The 13,324-nt window shown below is 42.3% G+C and overlaps 1 protein-coding gene across 4 annotated transcripts in view; it reads left to right on the forward strand.

Moving 5' to 3' along the window:
* The window catches only part of LOC105473558 (dynein axonemal heavy chain 9), a 377,165-nt gene that overhangs the window by 173,959 nt on the left and 189,882 nt on the right, over positions 1-13,324 (forward strand). For all 4 annotated transcript variants that reach the window (XM_071082354.1, XM_011727370.3, XM_011727373.3 and 1 more), the window contains 2 exons: positions 1,778-1,951; positions 2,438-2,645. In XM_071082354.1, the coding sequence (XP_070938455.1) occupies positions 1,778-1,951; positions 2,438-2,645 (382 nt within the window). The remainder of the gene's footprint in view (positions 1-1,777; positions 1,952-2,437; positions 2,646-13,324) is intronic.

Consider the following 13,324-nt stretch of genomic DNA (forward strand, 5'->3'; position numbering starts at 1 on the left):
GGGACCATTGGACTGGCCCAGCAGAGGTCACCTTGATTTTACAGTGTCCAATTATAGTACAAGGTGCAGTCAAGTACTAGCTTACAGGAAGGTGAGACAATGTCTGTATGGCCCAGCCAAGGGCTTAGCTGAGAAATTGCCGGGCATCTCAAGGCAGCATCGGGGGTGAGGAAAGGAGAAGACCCACACTTCCTTCCTTCTAGAGGTGGCCTTCATTTCAGAGTTTCCATAGAAACCTAAAATCTGGTTTTTGTAGAAAGTTGAAGGTCTTGAAGCATATTATCTAGGAGTTAAGAATGGGGGTTTCCTCTAGGCTTCTGGTTCCAGAGAACAATATTGAGAAGTTATAACGTCCCCTTGATCTAAATTCAAATCAGAATCAGAACATCAAACAAATCTTTTCTTATCTTACCACCCATTTCCACTGTCATTTTAAAGCAAAAGACTTCAATCCTATTTACTTAACAGACAGCAAAATGAGGAATGCCCTTTTTTTGGGGTTCATAGTTGTTGCCATGTGCCCAGCTCCCTTTGAACTCTGTCTTTGTCCTGCCCTCCATGAATATTTTCTCTCTCTTTTTTTTTTTTCTTTTTTTTTTTTTTTTTTTTTGAGACAGAGTCTCGCTCTGTCGCCCAGGCTAGAGTGCAGTGGCACGGTCTCAGCTCACTGCAAGCTCCACCTCCTGGGTTCACACCATTCTCCTGCCTCAGCCTCCCGAGTAGCTGGGACTACAGGCGCCCACCACAACACCTGGCTAACTTTTTAGTATTTTTAGTAGAGACAGGGTTTCACCAGAATGGTTTAGCCAGAATGGTTTCCATCTCCTGACCTCCTGATCCGCCCGCCTCGGCCTCCCAAAGTCCTGCGATTATAGACATGAGTGACCCGCCCGGCCGAATGTTTTCTAAAATGTCCAATTTTTTTTTCTTTTAGGATTTTCCTTAGTTCGGTATGTTTAAAGAGTGGGTTTGCCCTCCCAGATAGTTGCCAGTAGCAATGGGTATGTTTTGGGTCTCAGTGTGTGTGTGTGTATGTGTTTGCTTGGACACAATAAGATGGTTTGAGTACACTGGGTGTACAGCCCATGCATAAGAGGCTCATTATGTAATAGGCATGCATGCAAATTATATGCCTCTACTTATTCCTTTTGTCAGAAAGACCAGTACAGCTCTGTCTCCCCTGCTGCTCCTAGATTCTAGGATTTTAGCTCTTGCAAGAACCTTGGAAATCTTTCTAGAAACCTCATTTTACAGATGAGGAGATTGAGGCATAGAAAGAAGGACCTGCCTGTGGTTACCTACCTGACACCCATACCCTTCTGAGGCTCTTCTCACTCCAGCGCTCTGTGCCCCAGGTGTCAAGAGTCACCGTTCCACTCCAACCTCAGGCTGCCACCCTGGGAACTGCAGAGAATCTCAGGCATCAAAGAATGGGGCCAATCTATCTCTCCAGGAGTTCTTGATTCTCCCCCATGTTCTTCCACCTCCCTCCCTCAACCCTCTCCACCCTTCAATGGCTGCAAGACATGGCAGGACCAGGCTGGCTCAGCTGCGTGGTCAAGCAAGGATGCCTGTGCGTGCCCCCTGCATAGTTGGGCCTGGTCAGGGTTGACCCTCAGGGCAGCGTTGCCTTCCTGGAGAAGCTGGTCTATCCGGCAGGCCTGCACAGGGAGGAGCACATTATCCTGCCCTGACCCTCTATCTTATGCTGTGGCCTCCTGTGTGGGCTTCTTGAGTTCTGGAGGACCTTGTCCCCTGACTGTCTTTGTTTTTACAGCTTGTGGACTACCGGGCAGAGTTCAGCAGATGGTGGCTGACTGAGTTCAAAACAGTCAAGTTTCCTGCCCAAGGAACCATCTTTGACTATTACATCGACCCAGAGACCAAGAAATTCGAGCCTTGGTCCAAGCTCATCCCCCAGTTTGAATTTGACCCCGAGATGCCCTTGCAGGTGAGTGCGGCTGAGCGGCCCAGGACGTGCGTGCAGTTACCCTCAAGGATCTGCAGTGGCTCCAGTAGCAGCCGCGCATGGGCATCTGAGCATTTGTCCTTGCTAGGAACTAGTCATCCCCAGCTCCATGACTTTGCAGAGGAGATGATAGGCGTAATGAAGTCACAGATTCTCCTAAAGGCCAGGACATTTCCTCAAGAGAGGAGGAAATGGCAGGGGCAGAAGATTTTAAAATGCATTAGAGAGGCCACAGAGAAAGAGGCCCGGGTGGTAGAGGAGAGTGGGGAAGCTCTCTGCCCAACTGCAGGGAGCCCAGAGAGCGAGTCTGTGGGATAGTCCCACTGTGAATATCAGGGAAGATACTCCTGACCTGTGTTGATTTGGGGAGCTCCACATCCACTCTTCTGAAATGCTTTGGAACATTGGTGGTACATCTGTTTCTCCCTGGAACCCACCCTTGGCAGGTTTATTGTGCTCCTGTTCCAGGCATGTTTGGTGCACACGAGTGAGACCATCCGTGTGTGCTACTTCATGGAGCGGCTGATGGCGCGGCGGCGGCCTGTCATGCTGGTGGGCACAGCTGGCACTGGCAAGTCAGTGCTGGTGAGAGCTAAGCTGGCCAGCCTCGACCCCGAGGCATACCTGGTGAAAAACGTGCCATTCAACTACTACACCACGTCGGCAATGCTGCAGGGTAAGCAGCCCAGGGCACCTGGGGTGGGGAGGTGTGTGGGTGGCCGTGTCACCTGACACAGAGCTGAAGCTGAGCGTCAGGTGCCTGCCTGGCTGTACTTCTGCATACCCCAGCACTGTGCACTTCCTCCCACGTGCCCCTTCTCACCTCTCCCCACATGCCTCTTTCTGGCTCCTCCAGGACCCCTTAGCTCCGCTTCTGGTCTTTCTTTCTACATTCCTCCCTGGCCTGTTAAATTCCTCAAGAGCAAGGTGTTCAACACAGAGCAGTTCAGCACCTTGATGACAAAGACAGCTACAAGCCATGGAGAAATTTGCAAGAACTTGCAGGCTTCTGGCACTGAAAGTGTCTCTAGAGATCATTTAATTCCTCTCTCATATTATGGATGGGGAAACTGAGGCTCTGGTAAAAGGATGTGATTGCCCAAAGTCACCGCCAAGTGGCGAGGCAGGCATGACACATCCGGTCTTCTGACTCCACCTGGGGCTTGCTTTTCCCCGGTGTTGACACACAGAGCTCCCAAATAGACATGGGCCACTGGTGATGTTTTCCTCTTGCCAGAGTCTCTCTCTGCTTAACTCATTTACAACACAGTCTTCTTTTTCATGGAAACAACACATTGACTAAAAACAGCTTTGTTTTGGAGAAGCTTCCAAGCCATTCTTTCAACAAAATGAGGGGAGAGGCAGGGCTGGGGAGAAACCCTGTTGTTACTTCCCAAACAGCGACAGCCTTGTCCCACTCTGTTACTTGGTCTGAATTTCCCAGGTGACACTGCAGTGCCTCCCCACACCTAGATGTGAGCTGTTTGCAGATGGATAAGTTAGGAGCCATAGCTTATAACGTGAAAAGTGAACCTGGCACTCTCGTTATCCGCTACATCACCCAGGCCTTAGGTCAGCAGACTTGCAAAGCAGGCTTTGTGTGCACCACCATTTACTCTGCCTTGACCATTTTACCCAGTCCTTCTGCCATCCCTGCCTGGTGTAAACCCCGGAGTCGGCCTGCAGTGTTGCCCCTGCTAACAGTCTACTTTGCCCCCGGGGGAATTCTTTCTGCACAGTTTTGCCAGCTCTTGTAGGATTCGGGTCCAGCCAACTCAAAATGCTGATGGTGGGGAGCACCGCCTCTGCTCTCTGCCCCTCAGAGCAGCTAGGTGCCTCAAGCATGCGGACAGAGGTTCAGGCTTCCCCCCACCCGCCCTTCAGTGCCAGAGACTTCTTCACCTATTTCAAACTCACCTCTGGACTACATCTGCTGCTGAACCAATCCCAATCCAGCAACTGACTGTAGTTCAGACATGAACATTAACAAGTAAGACAAAACGAAACAACAAAGATTTACATCAGAACTTTACTAGTTTGTCAAAGATGTAAACATCTTCTATTCAAATACTGAAAGAATTGTTCGTCCACTTTTTGTGCTCTTCACAATGTTGCAGCAACAAGCATAACACACTTTTAAGTATAATCGGAATTGTTAACATTTTCCTTATTATTTTCACAAGTCTACAAAACAAATCAAGTCCTAGATTGTAGCGTTTGCCAATTTCCATGTTGTAAATACTCCCACCACGGCCAATTGTAAGCTACCAATGCAATGTCAGTGAACAAGGAGTCAGGAAGTACACCATTATAAGCATTTCCACTTTACAGATACAATGGATGAAAATAACCTCCAGTATACACATGATAGTAAATGTCATAAAATAATTAAGATGTGATGAGTTTTGAATATTTATTACCATGATTTTCAATATAATTTACTTAATTATACATTTGTCTATATTTATTTATTTATTTGTTTATTTTTGAGATGGAGTTTCACTCTTTCTCACCCAGGCTGGAGTTCTGTGGCGTGATCCTGGCTCACTGCAACCTCTGCCTCCCGGGTTCAAGCAATTCTCTTGTCTCAGCCTCCCAAGTAGCTGGGGTTTCAGGTGCCTGTCAAGACACAGGGCTAATTTTTGGATTTTTAGGAGAGACGGGGTTTAACCATGTTGGCCAGGCTGGTCTCAAACTCCTGAGCTCAGGTGATCCGCCTGCCTTGGCCTCCCAAAGTCTTGGGATTACAGGCTTGAGCCACTGCGATCGGCCTAATTTATTTTTTAATAATGGTCATGTTTAACAACCGGCTTGCACAATTCCCTTGGTTTCAATAATCAGCTCCAGTAAACCACTGGCTTAGTCTTTACTCCATGAGGCCTCAGCACCATCACATCGTAACCTTCCATCAAGGCCGAAGACATCGCATCAGCACCTGGCCGTGACCTTAAGCAGACTTCACCTGTCTGGCTAATTTAAATCTTAGCACTTCGCCGTCTGCCTCATAGAATTCCTCTTTCTTGTTCAAATATCTACCCTTATTTGCAAGCCTCGAGTCCAACAACTGATCGGATTACCAGCTCTGCCCCTTTACCTCAATTCTTACTACTGTGACAACTACATTACTACTACTACTACTACTACTACTACTAATAATAATAATAATAATAGCAACAACAACTGACATTTATCAAAGACTTATCTGGAATGTGAATCTGACTTAGACTTTTACACGTTTTTTATTTTTTACTTCTTTAATCTTGTACAGCTCTGTGAATAAGAATTTGTATTACCTTCATTTTATACATGAGAAAACTAAGGCACAGAGAAGTTAAACAAGCTACCCTGTGACACACAGTAAGTGGGGGCGCCAGGGTTCCAGAGAGTCTGACTTCAGAGCCTGTGCTCTTAACCACTAGGCTATACTGCTTCCCTGCTAAGAAAATACTTTGAAAACTGTAATAAATATTCAACATTATTACTATTATCATTAGTAGTACTATTCAGGTATTCCAGAGGAATGATTTTCTATTTAATTGATTTTTCTATGTAAATGATTTTCTATTTAATTTTATTAAATAGAATATATTTAATAATTTATTCTAAAATTATTACAATTAATGATTTAATAAAATTAAACAGAAAAATTGATTTAATTCTATTAAAGAGGTTTTATAATATTTTTTAAATATCCTTTAAATAGAGGGTAAACATTTGGAATCAAGGAAGAGAAGATGAGTTTCTCACACTGCCCTGACCTGTCATTCTCACTCTGGATCTCTCACCTAGAGGGCTTTCTCCTTCCCTCCTGTTAGAACACAGAGAATTCCTTTTTTCTTTCTTGAGACAGTCTCGCTCTGTCGCCCAGGCTGGAGTGCAGTGGTGTAATCTTGGTTCATTGTATCCTCTGCCTCCTAGGTTCAAGCGATTCTCCTGCCTCAGCCTCCCCAGTAGCTGTGACTACAAATAAATCTCAAAATGCTGTTACATAGAACCAGGATGAAAACTAGCTCTCACTGTAGCTGAGCATTCACCAAAACCCAACACTTTCTGTTTCTTGTTAATTCCCTAATGGCCTGTTGGTAACGTTAGACCTTGAAGCCATCCCTCCTCGCACCCTAAGGGATGGAGAAAGCTACTGTTCTCTAACCTCTCCTGTCCAGAGGCAACCAGGAACTGGGGAGTCAGCCGAAGCCCAGAGTAGCAGCATATATGTAACAACATTCATGCAATAAAGCTCAGACCCTTAACTCTGAAAAATGCTGTATTCCCTTTTATTCCCTTATGGGAACTTCCTTCCTCTTGCCTTATGCACAGTGCAAACAATCTTGATTATCTGGGCTTCTCAGCCTAAAACATTTTAAGAGCAACAACATGGCAGGAGAAAGGGTGTTACCAATGATTTAAAAAGTTACAGCTAGAAACCAGGTATCAAACAGGGATTTGGAGAATCAGCTGAATGTAAGAGAGATGTGTACACTCAAAAGACACCTGCTCTAGTATCATTCAATGAAGAGGGAAACTGTTGCAGCTCCTTTGTGAACCCGTTACTCATTTTGCAGCCCAGTGTCTTAATCGTTATTTGCACTTGAGACCCTGTGTATTTAAGAAAAAGTTGGATGTGAAGTGGCATAGTCTGCTTGAAAGGACAGTTAGCACACGCAAACAGATGTGCAAATTTATGTTTATAATGTGTCTGTAATGGTAAAAGGGGAGCAACAGCCTAATTGTCTGTATGATAGAATATTAAGCAATGTTCGAAAGAATGAGAAAATTCTATAAGTACTGAATTGGAACTATTTCCAAAATGTTGTTGACTGAGAAAAGGAAGATATAGAACAGTATATATAGCATGCTCCAAACTGTATCTTGTTTAAAAAGAAATATATAAAAATTTACTCACTTATATGATTTTCAAAAATATGTATAATATATACACACACACATAATTTATGCCTATATAAAAACTTAGACAATGTCCAGAAGGACACAAAAGAAACATAGACGGCACTTGTTGCTGGCAAGGGAAACTGACTGGGTGCTGACGGTGGGATAGAGAATTATTTAAACCTTTTATGTTTAACTATAAAATATTTCAAACATGTACAAAAGTACAGAAAATAATATAACAGATGCCAGTGTAGCACTATCCAGATTTAACAGATGCTAAAGTGTTAGCATTATGCTAAATGGAACTTAGCATTATGAGTGCAGCTAATAGGCGGGGCTAGAGGCTTCTGCCTGTAATCCCAGCACTTTGGGAGGCTGAAGGGGGCGGATCACCTGAGGTCAGGAGTTCGAGACCAGCCTGGCTAACATGGTGAAACCCTGTCTCTACCAAAAATATACAAAAAAATTAGCCGGGCATGGTGGTGCGTGCCTGTAGTCCCAGCTGCTCAGGAAGCAGAGGCAGGAGAATTGCTTAAACCTGGGAGGTTGAGGCTGCAGTGAGCCGAGATCGCACCACTGCACTCCAGCCTGGGCGACAGTGTGAGATCCCTGCCACAAAATAAAATAAAATAGAATAAAAACAAGTACAGTTAATACATCACCCCTGTCGCTCCTTTCTCCTTCCTGCCTCTTATTAACTAGAGTACTAAACTCAACGTGTCTCATTCCAAGTTTACACTTTTGAAACAAATATGTAGCCATAAAATACATAATGTTGCATATTTAAACTTTAAATATGCCATACTATACCTGTCTTTGGCGACTTACCTGTATTAGTCCATTCTCACACTGCTATAAAGACATACCTGAGACTGGGTAATTTATAAAGGAAAGAGATTTAATGGACTCACAGTTCCATATGACTGGGGAAGCCTCACAATCATGGTGGAAGGCAAAGGAGGAGCAAAGGCACATCCCACATGGTGGCAGGCAAGAGCGCGTGTGCAGGGGAACTGCCCTTTAGAAAGCCATCAAATCTCATGAGACGTATTCACTATCATGAGAACAGCACAGGAAAACCTGCCCCCATGATTCAATTACCTCCCAGCAGGTAGGACACGTAGGGATTATGGGAGCTACAATTCAACATGAGATTAGGGCGGTCACACAGGCAACCCATATGATTACTTTTGTAATCATTGTCTTAATTCATGCAGATCTATTTCATTTATTTTCACTGCTGCATAGAATTCCATTGTGTGAATAAATCACAGCTCATTTATCCTTTTTCCTACTGAAAGGCAGCATAATCTTTTTACATTTTTTTCTTTTCTAAAAAAAAGCTATATTGAGTTATAATTGACATAATAAACTGTACATATTTAAGGTGTACAATTTAATACATTTCAAAATATTTATACATCATGAAATCATCATAATTGAAATAATGAACATAACCATCACCTCCAAACGTTTCCTTACATTCCTTTGTAATCCCTTCCTCCCAACCCCCGCCCACCTGCCCTGTTTCAACCACTGATCTGCTTTCTATCACTATAAATTAGTTTGCATTTTCTAGAAATTTGTATAATGGAGTCACGAAATGTGCACTCTCTTTTTTTCCTGGCTTCTTTCACTCAGCATGATTTTGAGATGTATCCATGTTGTTGAGTGAATCAACGGTTCATTCTTTTCATTCTTGAATAGTAAGATAACGTATGTGAAACACTCAAAATGATTCCCAGCATACGATAAGTGCTTTGTAAATGGAAGCTGTTATTATAATAATATTAACAACCTACTTCTCAAATTTAAGAATCTATATCGAACAAAAATTTCTAAGCCCCAACTGCCAAAAAACAAAAAGCAACAAAAGCAAACCTTTTCTTCTTGAAAAATAAGTTGAACACAAGCTACGCTAAAACAGAAATAATGTTTTGGGGAGAAATATTCCAGCTTTCAAATAGACAGTAACTCCACCCAGCAAGTCAATTCCTAGAGGTCTCCAGGGGGACTTTTTGCAGCTCAATCATCCTGCCAGCCCATCAGATGCTATTTTTCTCAAAATCTGATGTTCTTTTTTAGAGGAGGCAGCTGGTTGATAATACCTGCATCTCTCCTCTCTTTCACTGCATCCAGTTCTGGAGTCTCCATTGTACTTCTCTAAACACGGATTCAGAACTCCTTGATACCAGTGGGGGCTGTACTGCGGGCTCACAGTGTGGGTGGCACACCCTTTAATGTTTACAGTGGGTCAACCTTTGTGCAAAGGGCTTTCCTCACCTACTTCATTTAATCCTCTCCAGCCTATGAGACTATTTCGATATGGCTTTTGACTGCAAGTAGTGGAAAATCTGACATTAGTGGCATAAATAGAGATTCTGTTTTTCACATGACAGGAATTCTGCAGGCAGGCAATTGTTAATCAGGTTATCACTGTTAGTAACAGTGATACCAATGCTAAGATATTCGCTCTTCTCTTGGCTCCTCCTTCAAGGTGGCAGAATGGCTGCTGCATCAGCCATCACATCCGCATCCAAAAAAAAAAAAAAAAAAAAGTGGTAGGGGGAGATAGTGCCCATGTCCTGACATGGTAGCTCTCCAGGAACTTTATACATTTATGCCTATGTCTTAATGTTCAAAACTGTGCCACATGACACCCCAGCTGAAGACTGGCTAAAGAGAAGGAGGTTGGAATGGTGTCCAACACGGATCTGATGATAGTCCCCAGTTTTACAAGTTAATCAAATGAAGCTTAGAGGTGTTAAGGACTTACCTCAAAGTCACCCTATGAGTTAACAGCAAAGCAGTCTTATTTCATGAAGCTATGAAGACCTTCTACTTTGATAAGACTTTTAAGTCATACATCTTAATTTTTCATAATAGAATGCCAACTCTGCTTCCGCTCATCTGATATCTAGAGCATATGGATATCTTTTTCTATGATAGTCAACAGAATAGGCCCTTCCATCAATCATTGAAAAATGTTTATTACTGGGTAACACATGCACAAACCACAGGTTCGTAACACTGACACCTCAAGCCGAGAGAGACAGACATGTGTTCATTCTCCATTCCAGCAGTTTCTCTGAACTCCACAAACCTAGCTGTACTGCTTTCATTCCCTTCATTAAATTACAATATAATCGTCCACCCTTGGGTTTTGTTGAGGGTTACTATAATAAAAAGTAACTTTAAGTTATTTAGTTCAACCTCAGTTGAAGACCATTCTGTAGCCTGATACCTGTTTTATAAGTATCTGTGATATATGCCTCCTGGAATTTGGTGCCTGCAAAATTTTTAGAGGAAAGAGGAGATGACTCTGTACCAGTAACCTGAGATGACATGGTTATTGTAATTAAACACAGATTTAGTTCTGAGCTTTCAGGCAAGCAGTTCATAAAGGAAAATGTGAGATAAATTTTTATGTGTTTACAGTAACTATGTCATCCTACATTACTAGTGTAGTTAAGTTTCTTCTCATTCTGTATTGTTTAGCAATCCCTATTTAGTCTTTATTTTAATTGGTCTGTTTAATGTCTCTTTAAAGACTTTAAGTCTCTTCTTGTTCTTTTTGAAAATATAAATAATTTTAAAACAAAAGAATTCATAGAGACCCACAAGACAGGATAGTTTAGAAGCAGGATAGTTTAGAAAAGTAGGAACAAAGAGCTTAGTTAAGGCTTCAATGTTCTTATAGTTTTAGCGTACAGGGAGAAGGCCAAAGATGAAGCTTATCACAGTTCTGAATTCTCTTGCCATCCAGCTGTGATTTGCATTATTAGCTCAACAAACATTTGAGTGCTTAATTACACTAATTATATAGGAGCTCAGATGTCTGAAATTTTGTATAAAATAGATCTCTGGGCCGGGTGCGGTGGCTCACGCCTGTAATCCCAGCACTTTGGGAGGCTGAGGTGGGCGGATCACAAGGTCAGGAGATCGAGACCATCCTGGCTAACATGGTGAAACCCTGTCTCTACTAAAAATACAAAAAATTAGCCGGGCGCGGTGGCGGGCGCCTGTGGTCCCAGCTACTCGGGAGGCTGAGGCAGGAGAATGGCGTGGGCCCGGGAGGTGGAGCTTGCAGTGAGCCAAGATCGTGCCACTGCACTCCAGCCTGGGCGACAGAGCAAGACTCCGTCTCAGAAAAAAAAAAAAAGAAAAGCATCTCTGTAACCTGTTTATAACCTGTTTATTATAAACCTCAAGGTTGGACAGGACCTTAAAAGATCTAATCAAATGTCCAATCTCAAAGGAGCATTGTGCTTACAATTATTACAAACAGACAGCTCTCTTCCACCTAATACGTTTTACTTCATGACAGAAATCAAAGTGAAATCATCAAAGATGTGTCATCTAGTGAGCAAGACATTCTACTTGGAATCATGGAAAGTTCAAATATAGTATAATGAAATTGAAAGCAACACATATTTTAGGCAATAGAAAAATAATTCCATAAATTTTGGTACATCCAAATTATGGAACACAACGCAGCAATTAAAATCATGTTTTAGGAGTATGTTTATTACCATATAAAGAGGTTTACAATACATTAAATTAAAAAATACAGGCAGTATATTCAGTATAATTTTGATTGTGTAGAAAAAAAATCTAAGCAAAAAAAAAAAAAAAAACCAGACTAGAGTAAAATACACCAAAATATTGAAAGAGAGTACTTACAGCTAGTTGATAGAACTATGGGTGACTTTCACTTCATTATTATAATTTTCTATGCTTTTTAGTCTTTCTAAAATGAATATGTATTATGTTTATAATCATGCAAAGTATGTTATTTTTTGAAAGAATAAATGCAAAGCCCTTACAAGATAACTGAAAAGTCTTAATACATGAAAAATTAAATAATATGAAAGGAAAAGGGTTCAAACAGGTATGCAAATCATATCCATGCAAAATAAGACATGATTAATTACTAATGATCTCTGTCAAAAATATGGTGCGGGCAATGAGTTGACTAAACTGATAATTTTCAAGGGCAGAAGCCATGTCTTTATAATGTTTAAGAAGTAAGGAAGGCCAGGTGCAGTGGCTCATTCCTGTAATCCCAACACTTTGGGAGGCCGAGGCAGGCAGATCACCTGAGGTTGGGAGTTCAAGACCAGCCTAACCAACATGGAGAAATCCTGTCTCTATTAAAAATACAAAATTAGCCAGGCATGGTGGCGCATGCCTGTAATCCCAGCTACTCAGGAGGGCTGAGGCAGGAGAATTGCTTGAACCTGGGAGGCAGAGGTTGCACTGAGCCAAGATCGCGCTATTGCATTCCAACTAGGCAACAAGAGTGAAACTCCATCTCAAAAAAAAAAAACAACAACAACAACAAAAGAAGAAGTAAATATTGCAGTAGTGGTTATGTGAGGTTTCATTGCCAGGTGGACCTGGGTTAAAATCCTGGCTTTGACACTTAGTAGCTGTTTGACTTTGGATAAAATCACTAAATTTCTCTAAGCCTCAGTCTTACCATGTATTCAAAGACTTTTAGGAGGCAATGATAATACATGATAGGGCTCTGTGAGGATCAGTGCTATAATCCATGTCAAGCACTCACTCACTGGTAATGCTTCGTGGTGAATGAAGGAACTGCTCTAAAGTTCAGGGCCTGGAGGAATCACTGGGACTAGAATTGTCCAGGAGGGTGGGAGCAAAGGCTTACAAGGGCTCTCTTGCTGGGTAACATGGAGAAGCTTTGGAATTACTATCTAAAAACCTGGATTCTAATTCCAGCAAGGTATTTAATCTGCCTTAGCCTCTTTGTCCTTAATTTCAAATGGGGAATAGTAAGACTTTCTTTACCTATATCATGGGGTTTGTAATAATAATAAGATACATTCATTCATTCATTTATTTAATAAGTGATTTTCGAGCACTATACTATGTGCTAGATAATACCCTAGGTCCAGAGGTTATGACAGTGAGACAAACAGTAAAATCCCTGTCCTCATGGGGTTTAGATTCTAGTGTTCAAGGGGATGGATGGGGCAATACACAAGATAATAAGTAAAGATATAGGATATTAGGTGGTAACAAGTGATGTAAAGAGACATGAAGCTGGGGCAGAGAATAGCAGGTGGGGCTTTGAATTTTAGGGTGCATACCAGGGAAGACCTTACTGGAAAAATAGCACCTGGGTAAATAAACTCCTGATGGGTGTGAGGGAGCAAACTGTGCTGGCATGTGGAAGAAGAGGATTCGAGGCAAGGGGTACAACCAGAGCAAAGCCTTGGGGCAGTGAGTGACTCATGAATCAGAAACAACTACTCGGGAGGCTGAGGCAGGAGACTTACTTGAACCCAGGAGACGGAGGTTGCAGTGAGCCAAAACTGCACTCCAGCCTGGGCAACAGAGTGAGACTCCGTCTCAAAAAGAAAGAAAGAAAGAGAAAGAGATAGAGAAAGAAAGAGAAAGGAAAGAAAGAAAGAGAGAGAGAGAGAAGGAAGGAAGGAA

Source organism: Macaca nemestrina, chromosome 17 (assembly GCF_043159975.1).
Source record: "Macaca nemestrina isolate mMacNem1 chromosome 17, mMacNem.hap1, whole genome shotgun sequence".
NCBI classification, from domain to species: domain Eukaryota; kingdom Metazoa; phylum Chordata; class Mammalia; order Primates; family Cercopithecidae; genus Macaca; species Macaca nemestrina.